The 20821-nt window shown below is 29.0% G+C and overlaps 1 protein-coding gene across 2 annotated transcripts in view; it reads left to right on the forward strand.

The window, feature by feature from the left end:
- Nucleotides 1-20821, forward strand: part of sra (RRM_RCAN_like domain containing protein Sra) — a 35261-nt gene that overhangs the window by 9266 nt on the left and 5174 nt on the right. For both annotated transcript variants that reach the window (XR_013876771.1, XM_080150705.1), the window contains exons 2-7: nucleotides 776-830; nucleotides 1388-1540; nucleotides 3378-3486; nucleotides 3845-3950; nucleotides 14064-14155; nucleotides 19811-19889. Coding sequence is in view for 1 of the 2 variants with exons in the window: in XM_080150705.1 (XP_080006831.1) it covers nucleotides 776-830; nucleotides 1388-1540; nucleotides 3378-3486; nucleotides 3845-3950; nucleotides 14064-14155; nucleotides 19811-19889 (594 nt within the window). In the remaining variant the exon portion in view is untranslated. The remainder of the gene's footprint in view (nucleotides 1-775; nucleotides 831-1387; nucleotides 1541-3377; nucleotides 3487-3844; nucleotides 3951-14063; nucleotides 14156-19810; nucleotides 19890-20821) is intronic.

Consider the following 20821-nt stretch of genomic DNA (forward strand, 5'->3'; position numbering starts at 1 on the left):
AATTTATCTTCTCAATTTCAAAAGTGCAATTCAGTCTATTTGTAGGTAATAAAAGTTACCTATCTAGGTATTGAATTAAAACCCCTCTAAGTTATATTTTGTTTGGAGTTAATCTCAAAGAAAGGTGCCAGTTGTTGATACGTATTTTATGTCCTAAACATAAGAGGAACAAGGCTAGTTTTTAATAAAAAGCAAAACTTACTACACACTCAGAAAATGGAAATAAATACATTTTTTTTTTACAATTTTCACGTATTACGGCCCTCATGTTTATAAATATATTGTTTCACATTAAGTAAATACAATTATGTGAGTAACACAATCTATTTGTTTTTCATAACTTCTCATGTTACAAATCGCCTGTAAAAATCGATATATTTTATATACATACTAAAAACGTATAAAAATAGATTTATGAGTATGTTTTCGTATATAATACTTGCCTTTTTGGTCAAATCAAAACAATGAATAATAAAAGGGGTGGGGGCTGTGGTAGCTATTTACATGGCATACCATCAATGTTATTTTGGGTTCTACTCCCTTGGTGTAGGTGTTAAATGGGTAAAACCTTTTTGAATTATTAACCTAGCTACAAGTATATTTCATAAAGAAAACGGAATTGGGACCGCCGCTCCAGCCGTTTTCCGCCGCAATAAATTTTTCGATTCTCGCTGAATTGGGCGTTTTGCAATCATGTGTAAAAGGCACTTTTTAATTTTGATTCGATTGTCCCTGGTAATGAAATTAATCCCTCTAAATGTAAATAATTTTTCAGTGCCGAAGAGATGTTGGTAATGGCTACAGATAGTCTACAGTTAGACGATATGCAGGTATAGTTATTATACAGTAGCTCCTCTATAATCACTGTTCGTACTATTCTTTTTTTTGTTATGATCGATCATACCATTTTGTTCAATCTATAAAGTACCTAAGGCTTTTTGTTGATACAAAGGATCTCGAAAATTATATATCATTAACCAGCTAGTTTTAGGATAAATAAATTATGATTAAGATTTTGTTAGGAATAACTGGTTATTAGGATAACTGGTATTATTTTCTCAATCTAATATTTGGACGACCTTAAGCTACTACCAAGTTACCAACCAATATTATTAATTTCTTTCCTCTAGTGTATCAACTCGAAAGAGATTATTTGGTCCTTTGACACGTATCTCTTCCTTCTACATGGCATATAAATATTTCTGTTATTTTTTTTTTTATAAATCTCAATATCTTCTATTCTTTATGTCCTATTTTATAGTGCCAACCTTATATTATGATTGTTGAACAAATGCATGATTCACATTGTCCGTTTGTCAATCCATGTTTTTTTGTTTGTGATTAGCTACTATACTTATGGATGTTGTCATCCTTGTTTATTTTTCAGGAGGAAGATGAGGAAGAGGATATTCCCCCCAAGTCCTTGATCGCCACCAACGTTGACATCACAGTATTTACAGACGAACAGACCAAAAAAATGTTTGAGGCCAAGTTTCGGATGTTTGATCAATCAGTTTGTTTCTATTACTTCAGAACATTTAGGAATTTATTTATGATTTTTATATTCTTCAAAATTATGCTATTGAAAGCTTACCTAATACCTATACCACAGGTCTCCTTAGAAAAACCTTACATTTAAAAAAATCTCCAAAGAAACGGACAACCCTCTTTATTTTATTAATTAAGGTGTTCACTTATATCTATCCTTGGATTTCTTGTAATTTTGGGCGTTTTTACCACAAAACTTCAAATTGCAATATCTGGCAAAAAGGAGCAGCTAGGATTTAATTTCAAACGGATTCTATTCTAACCACCACTGGGCCCTATTTGAAGGCCTCGTTGTTTGTTTCTTTGGAGATTTTTTAAAATCTAAGGTTTTGCTAAGGAGACCTGTGCTACCTCTGTGAAAAGTTTATAACTTTAGCTTAGATCCAGACCTTAAAAGTAGTTTCCAAATAGGTATATGGAGTATTACTGACTGACGGACGGACAGACGCACGGACGAACGGACAGACAAAGTGAATGATATATTACTATTGCTACTAAAAAGGGTGATTTATGATTTACCGAAAGAGTTAGAGGCAAAGCCTTTATTTTTTATATGAAATATCCCTTATGCATGAAATGCATTTTACGTTTAATCTTTAGAAAAGGTCTTATTAAGAATATATGGCAGTATGGTACACGAATTGATTACTGTCTATTGGGAGAGATATTGTAATATTATAATGTTTAAGCACATACATTTTTTTCATTATGATAAGAGACATGTACTAACTGTTATACTTTATAATATAAATAGAATTAAACTTTCATTCGCATATCGAAAAATGTTAGATTTTTTTCAATAAGGCCTAAGAACTACCTCATAGTTATTTGTCACAAAGCTAATATCCTAGAAAGTTAGATTAGCACTCCCTATTCTAATAAATCTACTCATGTACCTAACTTTTATAATCCTGAGTGCCTATCTTTTGAAAAGTTTGCCTGCATACCCTAGCTAACCTTGTTACATAATTCACAACAATTGTTAGTTATATTAGAGCAATCTATTGAATAATAACAAAGCCTTTGTTTTTGTTTAAATTATTTACTTAAAAAATCGAATCTTTATTTTTTTCAATGATTTTGAAATGTGAAAATCTTTATCCTAGGTAACCCAATTCAGGGAGAATTAGAACATTGATCTACAGATTAAACTGGAACACAAAGTTTTATAACCACATTATCGTATACGTTTGCTCAAAATCTTTGGTACTATTAGTGCTTTTTTCATTAACAGTGTTAAAACTTGACAAACAATATTTTCATCTACATAAGGGGTAATTTTGTATATAAGATTTAAGCATATTAATTTATCGCCCATTGTTTTATCCCATAAGATACTTAGTTTTATGGGTTACTATTACGAAGAATGGAGAAAAACCGAGTCTTTATTCATGGATCTTTATTTTTTACTTAATGATGTAAGTCTGACAAATATTAATTCATGTATTTAGCAAAATAATTTTTAACTATGTCTCACTGCATTGCAGTTATTATTTAACTTGCCTAAACATATTTTTTTATTGATAAAAGTTGATGAAAAAAAGAGAAATATTTAACAATGAGAGTGACATTGATTACTTAAGAAAAAACAACATATGCTTTAAACTTTACCGTTAGTCATGATAATAGTTTCTCTAAAATGATATTTACTTCTTGATGATAATTACTGCAAACTTTTGTGCAAAATAACCCTCACAAATAACGCCCATTTGGTGCTAATGTAACTGGTGGAAAACTTGTTTTTTTTTAACTACTTTCTATAAATTCCAATTAGTATCCCATAGAATTTTTATTTTTACATGTAAAAAAATCTAAATAAACCTGTAAACAGGCGAGTACGCATCGACTACACCTCCCATGCAAATGCCTCGTTGGCGAAGGCTAAGTTGAACCTGACAAATATTGGAGAGAGTACGATGAACTGCTACTTTATCAAAGGTTTTGATTCCTACATATTTCATTTTGTCAACTCATAACCTAAGTTGGAATTTACCACATAAGCAACTCCTATGAACCTATTTCAAGTGACATTGCTACTGAACAATTTTCGTATTAAAATTAATACTAAAAGTTCTCTATTACAAATTCCTGCGGATATGTCATTTTTATACCTTACAATATTGTTGTTCGCTTTCTTTTTTTTCTTTGCTTGTATATTGTTTTAGTTCTTAAGACTAACATTTCAATTCGAATACCTAACCTTTTTTCCTGTCTAAATTTTACCTCTAAATCTTGATGACTTAGAATATTAAGGAGAATTTTTGTAAACACATATGTAGGAACTCTATTCCTTCAGTGTTCAGCTCCGCACCCGAGGAAGGCTTTTTGCAGCCGCCGCCACTCGAAAAACAATTCCTGATCTCCCCGCCTTGCAGCCCCCCAGTTGGATGGGAACAGCCAAGGTAAAGATTTGAATCAGTAAGAATTAACAGCTACATATTAGTTTCTTTCTAGATACAATTTTAAACATAAAATCAATAATAGCTCTTTTTGTTTAAATACTGAAACATAATTGGCAAATGGAAAAGTTTAAGGCGCCTAATAGTATTTTTTCATGTAAGATATGAATGAACCGCTCTTTTATGAAAATACGGAAAATTTACTAAATGTTTTTTCTTCTAGGAATCATTCAATTAGTTAAATGATATTTGTAAAGTCTGAATTCCTTCAAACGTTATTATTGTTTCACGACTCTTCCAAACTCTCACTTATGCTTTCATAGAAATAGCAAACTTTTCAAAGATGTTAAGCCCCTAAAATAAAAAATGACTGCAACGTTTTTGTATATGAAAGAAATTCACATATAAGCTTGTCAAAGGTAAAATTAACTTTTACAAGAAATTAAGCTACATTCTTTAACATTTAACTAACAATAAATGTCAGATTTGAAGGATATTATCTATTAAGCAGAAAAAGGTCATCCCTTTTGTAACATGCAATTATAGTTCAATTAACAACGTTAAGAAAGTTTATATGCGTTAATTAAAAATAACACAAATAGCTTTATAGGTTGGTATAAAAATCAATTTGTTAGCTTAATAGTATCATTGAAATTACATAAATAATAAATATATCTTAACTTATCTTGGTAAATGACAGAAAAATAGTTATTTTCATAGGTATACATGAAAGTTTAAGGTACCAAAAATGTCAATAAACAAAGAAACAATTTAGTATAGTTTATCTATTTCTAGTGGCTACGCCTCTTGTGGGACTTTGTTGATTCTAGTTTTTTTTTTTTTTTTTTGGGGGGGGGGGGTTTGAGGCGATTTGCACATGTCTTTGAAAAACCCATCTAAATTTTTAGGATAGCGAAATTTTAAGCTACTGACAGGCAGAATTTAACTATAAAGATTTAATTTTTAAGACTTCATTTATCCTGTATATTGCATTTTTTTTGTACAGTCAATATTTAAAAAACAGGAGACTAAATGAAATTTAAGATTATTGTCTTTTCTAAGAAACCCTTCAATTTTTTCCCTTTGTCTAAAGCAAAGCAATTTTAAAGTATGGTTGTACGTACGACATTCAGCACATAATTTGAAATTTATTTAGGAGCTCCCCCTATATATAGTAATAAACTTTCGTTGGATTTTTATGAATCTTTACTTTAATGAAAAACCATTCGGTTCAGCAGATAGCTAGATCTTCGCTAAGTGCAAAAAAAGCTTAGGTACTACTTTTTTATAATAGGATTTCATTAGCAAAACAATTCTAAATATATTTCTGTTTAATTGCAGTTTTTTTTTGTTTTGCGGGAATATGTTTTGATGCAGCTGTTCTTGTTTCCTACACGATTCTATGCATGTTCTGTTTTTATTTTAAAGTTTTATTTAAAGTCCTAGGTAGTACATTTGATGTATAATCACATGTATGTATACTTACAGTTTACTTAGAAGGATTCATCACAACTTTTTGTTTACGGATACTATCAAGTGTACATTATGAAACAAGAACAAATATATCCTTTGGTAGCACGCCCTGCTAATATTTTGTCCATTAAATTTTGGTATTTTTATTAAATCTATATTAGGTATAAAAAAATTACAGTTTCCAGACATTTCCAACAATAAACCTGACTTTTGACCAAAGCTATTATTTTCCAACGTTTAATGAAAGCAAGTTTGCCTTATATTTTCTATTACAAGTAAACTATAGAAAAGGTTTTCATTTGACAATTCACGTACTATGCTACTATTTATATTATTTAAATTAAAGAAACCTTTAAATATATTTCCTAAGAAAATATTACTTATTCAAATAAGATTATATTTTTTATTTTAGTCTACATTATAATACTTATGTTTTTCCTTAGAAATATACACCATGGTATTATGATAAAAAGTATTAAGACCATGGAAATGCCTTGAACAAAATGCAGACAGAAATTTAATTTTAAAATCTCCCATTCTGTTATATAAAGTAGGTAGTAAGTTTTTTTTTTGTCTGAAGCTAAAGATCTCAGAAGTTAATGATTTGACTCGGTTATACTTTTCATGCGGCTTTATAAATATCTTTGGATGGTTTTAGGCTATTTTCTTGACTCTTTGCCCTCTCCAATTAGCTATGGGTAAATCAGTTAGTTATTTAATAAACTGTACTTTTTTTTGAAAATTCTCCATGACAGACGGTCCTTACTTGTTAAGTAGCTGTGTTATTAAACATTAAAATGTACATACATAATAAAAAACGGTTATAAAATTCATTATTAACCATATTTGTATATTGACAGAACAAGCATAATTTATCTCTTTGCATATTGTAAATAAATTGATTGGCAACGTGATTGAATGAATGGTTGATTATTATTAATTTATATTTATGCCAAGGAATAAGAATAATGGCGTGCCCAATGTTTCTATAGGGGGTTGGATTCTTTGAGTGTGGAGGAGGCTGAAAAAAGGGGATGGCAGGATCGACTCCCTAATAAAATTGAGGCTATTAGAGGATTAAACTGTACTCATCGTTTATATAACTGTATATCTTATTCTTTAATTAGTCTAGGATATGGACAAATATACTGACAAACATGGTTTATATAACTGTACATCTCATTCTTTAATTAGTCTAGGATATGGACAAATATACTGACAAACATGGTTTATATAACTGTATATCTCATTCTTTAATTAGTCTAGGATATGGACAAATACACTGACAAACATGGTTTATATAACTGTACATCTCATTCTTTAATTAGTCTAGGATATGGACAAATATATTGACAAACATGGTTTATAAAACTTAATATCTTATTCTTTAATTAGTCTAGGATATGGACAAACATACTGACAAACATGGTTTATATAACTTAATATCTTATTCTTTAATTAGTCAAGGATATGGACAAACCTTCTTACAGATATAGTTTATATAACTTAATATCTTATTCGCTAATTAGTCTAGGATATGAACAAATATACTGACAAACATGGTTTATATAACTATATATCTTATTCTTTAATTAGTCTATGATATGTACAATATACTGACAAACATGGTTTATATAACTATATATCTTATTCTTTAATTAGTCTATGATATGTACAATATACTGACAAACATGGTTTATATAACTATATATCTTATTCTTTAATTAGTCTATGATATGTACAATATACTGACAAACATGTTCATAAATTGTAATTTATAGATAATTTAGTTTTTGTTATATTCCTGCATTAAGTTATCTGAACAGTCATGATATTTTCTTATCGGTATTCTTATTCCTGGATATGAGTTTTATAACAAGATAGAAATAGTCTCCTTTGATCCTCACTATATATATAACATGAAGAAAATTTTGTTTCCTCAAATGCCTTGTTGAGCACAGAACCTCCCCATCCCCCCACTCCTACCTTATTTTTTTTAAAAATGAATTGAAAATTAGAGGGAATTGGTTTGTATGTTTCCTTATTACTTTGTCAGGTTAGGTTAGGTAATATTGGGTATTTGGTAGCCCCACTGGTATAGGCCCCGTTAAATCGCCACAATTACTTTCTTTTATTGCCCGTACTTACTGATTTTTTATGACATCCCCTCTACACCACGATCGTTAGAGGAACCACGGTTAAACCACAGTTTAATATTATGGCATGACCGATATAAGGTTCTTAAGTCAATTTCCCCGACTACTTCTTAGTATGCTAAACTTTGGTGACTCTGTTCTATCTATCAGTATTCTTTAATACTTTTTTTTCTGTTTTATATCCATCTAAAAATAAATAGGATCTAATAATTGAGTTGGCAGTCTGTAAATCAGTTTATAATGGTTCTTTTCGTAACATTTTATTTATAGATGATTATATTTTTTTTTGAGATTTCTATAATAGGAGATAATTGAAAGATTTTCTGCTTATCCCGATTTATTTTTTTGTAATAATTTTCTACTCAACGCAGTAGTGTATAATTACAAATAGATGTGTGTAATTTTTTATAACTTTGAAATTAAAATTTGATGCAATGCAATGATCTTAATTTTTAAATACTATTGGTTGAAAAGTTTGGAAAAGCTTTAATTTTGAATAAAATTTACTTTTATCCTTTTCATGAAAGTTTTTATGAATATTATTATTCATTTTTCCTTCCTAATTAGAAAAAGTTTTATGCTTATATGCATATTTTATCTCTATTTATAAAAGTTGGACTAGCTGAACTTACTTCTACATTTATATATCATTTAATGCAATTTATTTGATATTTAAGTAAAGATTACATTATGATTTATTTTTATAGAATATATAGAGTCATTAACTATTAATAGTAGCAAAGATAAATATATAAAAAAAATGTGCCCTTTTTATGGGCTATGCGCAATAAGAATATTGATAAAAAAAATAATTGAAAATAGATATCTTGTTTTGATATTTGAAACTAGTTAATTCCTGTACATTGATATCACACGACATCTGTTCTCAATTAATGATTTCCTTTGCACGATATATTCAAATAAAATCAATTTTTAGCTACAAAGCAATTAATAAAAACCTTCCTCTTTTTCCCTCTTTTACGTTTTTGCGCCGATAAAACATAAAAAGTAATATAAGCTAAATATTGAAAATAAACAACAATATAACAAGGATAAAACCTCCATTAGTAGCGTGGTAATAATATTTAGTAACTACCTACACTAGATGACAATTATTATTCGTTAACGTTAAGTTTATTTTTATCTATCCTAACTTGAATTAGTTATCACTTTCCTGTCTTTAGTAAAATGGAAAATCAATCAGATTAAAGAAACTTGAGGCTTCAAATTTGGGGTTTAAGATCTTCTTGTGGCAGTCTTCCAGCAGTTAAGGCAGTGTATTTCTTTCAGGCTTCCATTAAAGAATGCCTGTCCTATTAAGTAGGTGCACTTCTTATAAACAACATTGTAAAAGAAAGGTTTGATTACCATATTCATATATGTTCTTTTTACGAAAACAAAATTGTATAACTCCATTGTTATGCAACCCTACAATGTAGAATTGTTTCAACATGGCTGTGTAATAACTTAATTAAGGAAAGATGACTGGAATTCTGTAAAATCTAAAAAAAAGGGCAGCTTGAGAAAGAAATATTTGTGGAATTAAAGTGTTTGATATAAAAAAAAATATCTTTTGCTAGCAGACCAAAAAAAAAGTATTTTATAATTGGAATAAATATTTTTTCTCAAACTTTTAATCCTGTCAAATATACGTTTTTATTGTTAATTCGTTGTTTCGTTCAATACGTTTAATTTCCATAATGCCTATATTTAACCAAACAGAAATTATAAATGCATAATATAAATATCTCTGATTGTAATACCTTAACAACGTTTTTATTCTGTATAATGGGCAGAAAAAGGAGTTTTGTATTGAAGTTAGATATATTTTGTTACAATTCCCTCAGGATGGTTTTGTAACTCACATAAAACCAGGAGGAAATGGATATGTTAAATTACTTTTAGCATGAAAGAATTTTTAGGTATTTGCATACTTATATATTTCTAGTATTTCTAAAGCTTTGATTTTATAATACCTATGTACTAGCTAAGTATTTCATATGAATATTTTTTTTTCTTTTAAAATATCAAATTATTTATAAAAACCCAAACTTTTGGCTTTAAAAATAGGCTGTGATTCTAAAGTTAAAACAAACTTAAAATTTCATAAAAAAATTTGTCTGTGTAAGGTCGAAGTAAGCTTTTATTTGGATTGAACAGAACTATAGATGGGAAAATTAATAGATCATCAAACACTTTGTTCTTATCGAAAGTACACAAATTAAAGCATATGTAAATTATTCTAATTCTAACTTTATTTTAAAGAATCAAATCGTTTAACTATTCTATTTTGCCTGGTTAGAATTTTCATCGTTTTCCTTGTATTTGTTAAACAGGCCTTTTATACATAGAAAATTTTTGTTTTCTTTTTAGAAATGCTATTTCATCGAATAAGACTTAGATTATTTAGTTCTCTAAACTTAACTTAAAGGTATTTTCAAGGCTTTTTTTTATAGATTTATCTTAAATTAGAGAAATTCTATTTTGTCTAAATACTGTGTCTATCGTTAGAACATATTTGGCTTTTCATTAAGAAAATAAATGATAAACAAAGAAATTTTGGAGAAAGAAATGAAAAAGAGCAATACTGACTGTACGATTTTATTGCGTTTTGGCTTGGTTTTATAATAGTTTTATGAATGGATGAATGAAGAAATAGTTTTGTCTGCTGCATTAAAAATAATAACCAGGAAAATGGAAATTCTTTTTGTAACGGTAAAGTTATACTTCATATTTTAAATAAACTTTCATCACTTTGTAAGTTTGTACATCCAATTGTGGCTTTTACTAGACATAAAATAATTCTCCCTGCTTAATTTTTATAGTTTAATTATGATTAATTTTGGATTTACTTAAATTTAAAAAAAATTATTCAAAATTATTGTGTACTTCACACAAAAGTAAATGATAAATTTAAAATTGATTTTTTTATGTTCTTACGAAAATGTATTATTACGGTTAACTAAGTGCTTAAGATTCCTTAACTTTTAAAACTTAACAACTTTTTCAGCATGTTATGAAATATTCATAAGTTTCACAATGACATATCTCGCTGCCCTTTTAAAATAGAACTTTCTTGGTTCATCACATGCCAGAATACGATAATCCAATATTACATATGTGTGTAGGAAACCCTTGATATTATTTGTTGTTTATAGGCACGTGCACAGGAATGGGCTGGTTTACTAAATGCTTCTTACTCTGTTAATGATTGTTGCAAATGAAATATTTTTTACAATAAGTTGAGGGATTATACGAAAAAACATAATCCCTCAAATTTAAGGACGGGGGGGGGGGGGGGGGAGTGGTTGCTGGGCTATGGTGCCAGGTTTGGAAATAGCTTAAAACACGACCTTGCCCTATTTTTTTTTAGATCGCCATTGCACACTGTTACCTAGTTAAATTAACTGTTATACATTTTTCCAGTAGTTAAACTCTTTGGCTAAGTTCCTTAAGTTTGTTGTTATTGAAGCACTCCCCCCCCCCCCTAATCCTTTCTCCACTTTTATTCTAGACCTCTCAAAAATCCAATGTACGCCTTTTCTTTGTATATTAAAAGCTGATATAAATTAGTCTAGCCAAGGATAGAATGGGCATTACTATAATTGTTTAATTTCTTTATATTACAGTTTGATTATCTCCTCTGTAGTTATGCTAGCCTACTGTGTCACAGATATAATTGATGGTCTTTAGGAATGGCTTTACCTTGTAAAAAGTTTGTATCCTTGTTTCTAAAGTTTGTCATCCTCTCTCCAATGCTCCATATCTGTTTTTGACATGCCCTAGGTTAGTCAACATCAGGAATGGGAGGGAACATAAGACTGTAAATTATACTGTTCCTAAAGATTTAAAAAACATTCTCTAATTTATTTATTGATTTAAACTTTTTTTTATCAATAATCATAATTCTACAGATGGGGTAATTTGTTTACCATCAACGGGGATGTAAATGAATTAATTATTCATTGTCTTATCCCTGAAGGTCTTTGAACAATATATATCTTAACGTTTACAGGGTTTTCAAATTTTTGTTTTTGTATACCAAAATGGTCCTTGAAACTAATTAAATGAACACCTATTTATTTAAAACTTGATATGGGTCGTTCAAAAAAGAGAGGAAACGGCATTTTTACATGTTTTATTTTACATATACAACAGCTTAATGTGCGTTTTATGGAAGCTTTCTTAGGTTTATCTTGAACTTGAACTCTTAAATATACTGCAAAATATCTAAATTAATTCAAACAAACAAATGTATTCATATTTCATGTCGATTTGTCGCTTTTTTTATATTGCATAATCGCATGCAATAGAGAGAAAAAATGATATACTCACGTTTGAACCTGAGACAACTTTAGGACCCATGTACAATAATACATGTTTTAACTTTATAAAAAGATAATTTTATTTTTATAAGTCTTCCAGTAGTATATTTAGAATTGAAGCCTTATATTAAGATTCAAGAACATAAGTAAAAATATGTGTTAAAGTAAAATTTAATTTTTTTTGTTTTGTTTTGATTATATGGTTTTGATTTTATAGGATCATTAACAAAGTTTTGTGCTTACGTATTTTTTATTTAAAGGAATTTGAAATAGTGAAATGTTAAAAATGACGTCAGTTGTTTGAAACTAGTTGCAACAATTAGGCATTTGATAATTTATCTACATACGATTTACAAAATTGTACTTTAGAGGTTGATTCAATATTAAGCTTGTTAAAATGGTTTTCAATAAGGCTTCGATTATTACCTTTTGAGAAGTATATGAAAATATCTGGCTGCTGCTTCTGTGTTAGTTGCGTGTTTATTATATAGGATAAATGTAGGGCTAGGCAGAAAGCTTACAATGTAGAATGAAACTTGAAGCAAAAATTCATTAAATGTTCAAGAATCCAACCATTTTATATCTTTGCATTTTAGTATTTAGAAGCAATATAATATTTTCTATAATCCTAAATATCCCCCTGTACAAATGTCAGAAATTTTCATGCTTTTTAACTGCAAGAAAGGTCGATTTAAAAACTGTTAGATTATGCAAAATTTATAAGTAAATTCATTTTGTGCCAATCTAAGCCCCAATTCAATGAAATTGTGTCAGATTTTATTCCAAGATAGCAGGGATAGAAATCAAAATAATGAGACAAAAAATGTTACGATATTTTATACTAGATGCTGCGCCACTAGCATTTGATTAGAAGGAGATCAAAAAACCATTCCCGGACCTATAACAAGCTTCCCTCGCGTGGAGAACCTAATCGTTCCAGTAGTTTTTGAAATCTTTAGCAATAAAAATTACTTTATTTTATAGGATTTTTTACTTTGTATTACTTTAATTCCTGGAATTTTTATTGCATAGAGTTGTTACACTTTTACACTGAAGGCTTTGCAACTCTTCTCCAAACAGGAATTTATATTCTTGAAATAAGTTAAGGTGCAAAATTTAAATTGCTGAAATTGAGTATTTTCAATAATATAAAAAACAACGTCCAATGGAATACATATTAAAGTTACCATTCAAGTTAAAAATTATGTATCGTATTTTTGTAATATTGCACATACGGGAAAAGGTTCTTCCACGAAGAGGTGATAGAAATTTAAAATTCTGCTATGGGATCACGCATTGCCAGAATAAATTGAACATCCTTTCTGATCCAGCACGATCAATATTACGATAATATGATAAATGCCTCCTAACTAATTTCAAATAATAAATTATATACACTTGGGCTACATTAAAATTGTCTACAAAATTATTTGATCATAAATTTTCACCTATGAAAGTAAAGTTGCTTAAGGAGTTAATGATTTGGAGGTTGAGGAATTAAACACTAGTTTTTACATCAAATCTTATTTTTGTTAGGAATACCTGTTCATGTCTTTTTTTTACTAATTATGATTTTATGAATGGTTTGCATTGCAAGTAACCTAAATAATTTCATGGTTTAAAATAAACTATTGCTAACTTAACATGAAATGATGAATGTGTTATTTACCAGCTACGCAATGTTGGATTTTGTATAATTTTCATCAAAAATGTAAATAATATTGCATATTCTATTATATAAAGTAGTAAGGTTTTTTTTTTTTATCTGTAGCGAATGATCTCGCTAACAGATAAACCGAAAAGGCTCTCCTTTACAGTGAATATTTTATAGGTTCAGGGAAGGTTTTTAACTATTTTTGAGGAGGGTATCTCCAACTTCCTAAGAAATGTCCCTCCCCCTCAAAGATTTTTTTTTCTTTTTTAAACTTAAATTGAAAAGGGGGGGGGGTGGACTTCCCCCTCCTCTTAAAGGCCCCTAGAGTTTTCTAAGGGTGCAACCGATACATATTAACATAATAGGTTTAAACAGAATAAAGTGATTAAATAAATATTAAGTTTCTTTCTTACCGGAATGGTTGATATGAAGACAAAATATATTGAATTTGCTAAGCTTCTTTAAAAATGTATTTTTTTTACATTTTTTTTATATTAACTCTATTCAGGGAAGGCAACCCCGTGGTTGACTATGACCTTTTGGCGGCCATGGCCCAACTGGCACCTGGAGAGGATCACATGTTACACCCAAGCCATTCAGGTAACATTTTTATCTCCGTTAAGCTTTTCAGCCTTTTTTGTTGATGTGTAAGAAGTGTTTGGTTCGTAGTGTATGAATAACTTTAACTAGGTAGTGTATAATAAGACACCTAAATATTGTTAACTAGAGTTTGCTCGTTATAACTATCTCCCTATTGGCTAGTTTTCTATATGCATAGGGTAAGGCGGGGGAAGTTTCGGTAAGGGGCTATTTTCGGTAATTTCGACCTACCTTCATTAAATTACCTTTTTCTCCATGTTCCTTTCAAATGACAGAAAAAAACATAAAAGCAAATTTGTTCCTTATTAAATTGCCTACAAACGAGTATAAAATGAATTTTTTGTGAGATGAATATTAAGGGTACTTATTGGGTCTCAAAGTCGGACGAAATTTTTTTTTTTTTTTCAAAAATTTTTAGTAGGTGTGTAAAGATCGACGTACATAAAAATTGGTAAGACCTAGAGCTGATCCGTAAAAACCTTTTGAACTAAGAATTGCCCGCTCTTTCCAAATCTGTTGAGAGCTTTAAAATCGGGGTAATATTTTTTTCAAAAATGACCAAAGTTGGCGCCGGGGGAAATTTCGGTAATTTCAAAAGAAATTAAAATTCAACTTTTAAGGTCATTTTTTCATGTTTTCTTTTGTCAAATCTATTATTCCATATGGACTTTTTAAGAATTAGGCCTAAAAATGAATAGAACAGATAAAAAACAAAAAAAAAATTAATTTTATTTTTTGAAGCAAATTTTTGCGAGGAAAAAATCAAAATTTCTGGTCCTTTGAAAAAAAATATTTTTGACATTGGAGGAATAGTCCGATCTTTATGAATTTTTTTTGTGGTTAATCCCAATAACCTATACTAATTATGATTTATTACGCTTGTTTGGTCGTTTGGCCTTTTTTCATTGATTTTTTTAAGGTTAAAATGTAGTCAAGATTTTTTGCAAAGATGACACTTTTGCTTCAAATTCGATTATTGAGGTCAATTTTTAATCAATTTTCATGTTTTTTGGTCTAAATCTATAGTTCAATGTGAGCTTTTTTAGGATCAGGCCTAAAAAGTAATAAAATACGTTTTTTTCTTATATTAATTTTAAGTTTTTTTAAAAAAAATTTCGAGAAAAAAAATTGAAAATTCGTGTCATTCAAAAAAATTCATTTTTAACATAGAAGGAATAGTCCGATCATTATGAAATTTTTTGTGGATAATCCCTATAACCTATACTAATTATGATTATTTATGTTCGACTGGCCGTTTGGCCGTTTTTCATCGATTTTTTTTAGGTTGAAAAAAATTACCGAAAATTCCCCCGCTGGTGGGGAATTTTCGGTAACTTTTTTGCGGTCAATTTCGGCAAACTTCTAAAAGTCCTAGGATAACGTCCTTTTAGGACCTGATAGTCCTTTCCATAAGCTTTCTACCGGTCTTGGTTTCATTTGAAAATATTAATATTTACCCCCTTTTTTTTCAAAAAAACCGAAAAAATACCGAAATTTCCCCCCCCTTACCTTATCTATTTCTCAATAAATCTATTTTCCTCACCCGGCATTACTATTTAAAGAAAGTAAATATTTAATAATTTAAATGATTTTAAAAAGATTTTTTAAGTTATATTTTTTTCTTTACAATACCATCACCAAAGGGTTAATATGATTACTACAATTTTAGTTTAATATTTGAACACACAAAGTGTCGCCACAATCGAATTCTTTTAAAACAGAGTTTTCTTAAATTTATTATATTATAAATTTAAATTTTCTTTTTCATGATTAGAAATTAAATACTTCAATATAATGTAAATAGCAACATGAAATGAAAAAAATGAATTTATTTTTAATAGAGTAAAATAATGGGTCTTATCGTTCTGGTCAATGGGAGTTTATTATGGATTATTGGAGCACTATAAGTTTTAAACATATATTCTTTGGAAGACTTGAGCTCATTTATAGACATTTATTTCCTATATAGATCTGACATGGATCTTGAAGCAAATAAGCAGGCTGTTTTGTACATGTTAAAAATTGGAAGATTTCATTAAATAAAAGTAATCGCAAATATACTTAGTAAATGATGAAATTAAAAACTATGGATTGCAATTGGTGGATTTATCCGAAACTAGTTTGGATTCCGAATGAATCTGCGCTATTAATAAAAACTTTCGCGGATTTTGGATTCAGTCTTTTTTTGTTAATTTGAAGGATTAACCAGAAACTGATTGGGATGCGTATTCGAATTTCCATCCCTAATAAGAATATTGAACCATTTTGGTGACTTTAAAGTTCAATATATTTCTTTACTTTAACACCTATGATCTTACTTCAACTTAATAATAATACATCGTATCAGTCTATTTTCTTCATTCCTTTTCCTCGTTCTGGCCTTGTTTATTTTAGATAAAAAGCAGATTTTATACTTAAATTATTCTCCTGGCTTTTTCATGGTTTTTGCGGTCATACTTTTAACTAAGTTGTAGAAGTTAGTTCTGTAAACAAACTCTGCCTAGTTATTATACATAATTCTATAAATCATAGAGGTTGTATGATAGAGAACTAGTATTCTAATTTTGCTGGAGATCATCGTTATGCGAAGCTCTTATAGGAAGTTTTGGTATGTTAAAATCGTCCAATTGATTTCGACGTTGCCAGATAATTCGTTTTATAGTGTTGCATTATTTTTAATACGTAGCAGCTCTATAAGCGCTACGTCAATTTAGATAATTCTTCGTTGACTTATTAGCTTTTGAACTACACTGCGAACCAACAAAAATAGGCATATCTGAATTTTCAGAACAGCAGCTTTATTATTCATTTATGATGATTATACTGTAAATATAAAATTTAGATGCATCTTTTGGTTAAAAGTTTCCAGTGTTAATTTTTTATTAAACAGCACCAATGAAGCACAAGATTTCAAAATCAGCATTTGGGGGAAATACTGGTGAACCAAAAAGATATGCAAATTCAAAACATAGCAATGGAAAAACGATTTTTTTGCACAAAAGATTGATGATAAATTAACAATTTTTAAAGGAATTTATGCTTGAATTATTATGAAAAATAGTATAATGTAGAAATAAATGATTTTTCTAAATAAGAAATATTAGAAAAAAGAAATTCGAACCCTATCACTTTTGAGGACACCTGCTGACCTTCAGTCTTATGTATGAAGCTAAATACATGTTAAAGATAAAAATTACCCTCAAAAATATTTTTAAAAAAATTTTGATGTGCTAAAAAAATCCATTTTAAAATCTTGAATTTGAGGATGGTGGCCTTTTAGATGCTCCTACTGGTGGTGATGGTGAGCCAAATGTTATCAAAGTGCATGCCCATGATGACAACTCATACATTGAACTATGGTCCAATTTTTGTATTCATAGCAGTATTAAAAAAGAAAAAAAAATCGCAATTTTAATTACTCCAATTCATAAGGTAAATACTGTACTGTTTAGAAGATGGTTACATTTCTTGACAGGAGGATCGATTGGAGATTGCTATGACTACAAAAAATGGTACATAGGTTAATAGTCAAGTTGTTGTAATGGACATGCACTTAGGTAATATTTGGCTCACCAAAAAAGTGAACAAAAGTGAGAAAAAAACGTTTTCCAATTGATTTTCTTTGGATTTGCATATCTTTTTTGTTCACCCCCAAATACTGTTTTTGAGATCTTCATTGGTGCTGATTAATAAAAATTTAACAGTGGAAACTTGTAACCAAATGATGCATCTACATTTCATATTTACAGTAAAATCTTCCTAAATCAAAAATAAAGCTGCTATTCTGAAAATTCAGATTTGCCTATTTTATTGGTTCGCAGTGTAAATCATATTCTTGAATAAGGCTAGATGATTGATGGAAGTATCTTTAGTAATCTATTTTTCGTACTTTAGTGTATGACATTGAATTCCCGTTAGAAAAAGTTTTCTGCTGTAGAACACTTTTCATTATTGTTTAGCATTCATATTTTTATAAAATTAAAAAGTTAAGGACTTTAAAAGTTTTAATTACCAAAATGTTAGGTAATTATTTAGATAGAGTTAAAAAGATTAAATCTTAGAAAACATAAAATAAGGATCCAATAAATATAAATGTCACCAAAAATGTATTATTTTAATGCTAAATCTTAGATTTGTTAAGAAAGTGTAAAAATAACCTGTTTTATTTTCTCCTTTTCTGCCTAAGTTTAGGTTAGTTATTAATAAGATTATTTTTTTTTTTTAGTTGCCAGTCCCCAAATCACTGATAGTACTGAAGACAATGTTTTTATGCATGCTATACTACACTATGTATTGACGTATTCGCATCATTTGGCGCTCTCGCTTATTTTGTAAGTGGGACATTTATGTCCCCTTCCTTGCATTTGGATAGAAGCAAGTTTATCAAATAAATGTGGGGACAGGGGACATAAGTGGTCCACTGGCAAAATGAATGAGAGTACCAAATGTTTAATTGTATTTTATACTGGTATTTAAAGTTTCATGATAACGTTATCTCATTCGTGAGCTAAAAACTTAAGGGCTTATTATTATCTCTAGATGATTTTTTCCACTAAAATTTAAATTTACAAAAGGGTATATTTTGTTCATCGTCATTTGTAGAGTACATCAATTTATCGCCCTTTGTCTCATACTTTAAGATAGATTCCAGTTTTAATTGACACATAAACAAATCCTTTGGTAAGCGAGTTAGTCATTAAAAGATTTCGTTTCTTTCGTTTCAATTTGTGAATTGGACAAGGCGAAGGACAAAATGCAACTTTGGGGGAAAAGTTGTGCGTGGTCACTAGTGAAATAAGAGATTTTGCGCAACATTTTGTATCGATAAATACACACTCCAACTTTGCACACTTTTTGCTGAATTTGCGAAAATTACTGCACCCCCTCTTTACTTATAAAATAAAGATGGCGTCATTAATGATTTTTACCTATATTTTTTACCTTCATTTTTTTGTAAGCATAGAAAAAAATCCTTTCTAAACGCTACTTTCAAAACGTGACATTTAATTATCACACTTTTTTTCGCCAGCTTTAAGTAAATCGCACTTAAAGGAAAGTACATGATAAAAATTTTTGGTCTCAAAGTCTTATTATTTTAAATTAAGATATCCTTCTTTCGTTTATTTCACGGTTTCTGAAATTTGTATCTGTCTGAAGAACCAATGAAACCAAATAATGTGGACATTGTCATTGTTACATAACTTCATTCATGATTATTGTTTTAATGTACTGCCCAATATTTTGGTAAAAACAGCATCATTGAATAACTGAAAAGTTTATTTGCATTTTAGTTCAAGTTATATATTTGAAGACATCAATTCAGAAAATAAGGAAAAGGAAAGAAAAGAAAATAGGTCATCAATAGGTCATTAGTTTGTACCACCTAATCGAGATTTCATCAAAGTTTCCACAGTTTTGAAGCCAGTGTATGAAAAGACTAGTATTATTTACATTCCATTTTCTTCCTTTTCCTTGGAGATGATAAATTAACTGAGTGAAAAAGTCTTTGATACTTCTTAGTTATTTATTGAAATAAATCATATTAATTCAATTTACATATTAAAAGATAAGTAATTTTTTTCTCTTCGGAATATCATAACCCTGCAGGGTCCTCAAAAATTAAATTTCAATTATAATCAAATGTTTATTTTTCAGTGACTATATGTGGAACGAATATATCTACCCCGAGTATTGTGGTCAATATTTGTGGAGAAGACGATCACAATGCTTTAAACAGGAAATTATACCATTCAAAATTAAATAACATTATTTTAATTGACGTACTTTCGTTCTATGATTGTTAATACCTAGAGAAACACGCTAACTAAGTAATACTATAAATACTGTCTCCAAGTCGAGCACAAATGACCACTTTGAAACAAGATAATTCTGCTTTATCATTTGTAAGACATTATAGTTTTCTTTATAAATATCAAATTACAAAAGAAAAAGAGCAAATTTCTTCTTCAATCTATCCTGGAGTTACGTGACTCAGCTCTTAATTGGTTTTATTTGCATGACCTTATTCACATTCAGTTTATTTTACGCATTTGATAAAAGGAAAAAAATGAAATATTCCTCAGCATTTGAAAAAGAAATAAAACTTATTTGAAAAAAGACATGGATTTTATGGAATTGAACTTAATTACGAGTCAAATGCTTCTTTTTTAATTCAGAATTCACAAACTTTAGTGTTAATATTTTTCTATCACACTAAACAATAGGTAAATAATCAGAGTTTCTGTAAAATAAAGTTGGAATTTCTAACAAAACTAGGAAAAGAAGAGATGCAAATGTTTCTTTTTTTGCTGCATCTGAAAACAAATTGAAAAATACCCACGGACTTGTAATATCAAAAAGCATTATTAATGAATAGATAAAAAGATTAAACAAATCTCATTATCTTAATCATTTTTTATTTCACTAAGGGAAGGAGATATTGTTATGCAATACGTTATTCGTATACAAAGTTATATTGCGTAACAGTAAAATTGTACCTATTTAACCAAAATATCAAGAATATAATACATTTCACATTTCTTGAAATGGTTACAAAAAATCTTTAATATCTGTACAATAATCTGTAAAAGGGTTGCATGAGTGAGCATACAAAAAATAGTTCTAAAGACATCATATTAAGGTATTATAACATGCTATTAAAGGCTC

This window comes from Acartia tonsa, chromosome 2 (genome assembly GCF_053477335.1).
Source record: "Acartia tonsa isolate MP-2025a chromosome 2, ASM5347733v1, whole genome shotgun sequence".
Classification (NCBI taxonomy): domain Eukaryota; kingdom Metazoa; phylum Arthropoda; class Copepoda; order Calanoida; family Acartiidae; genus Acartia; species Acartia tonsa.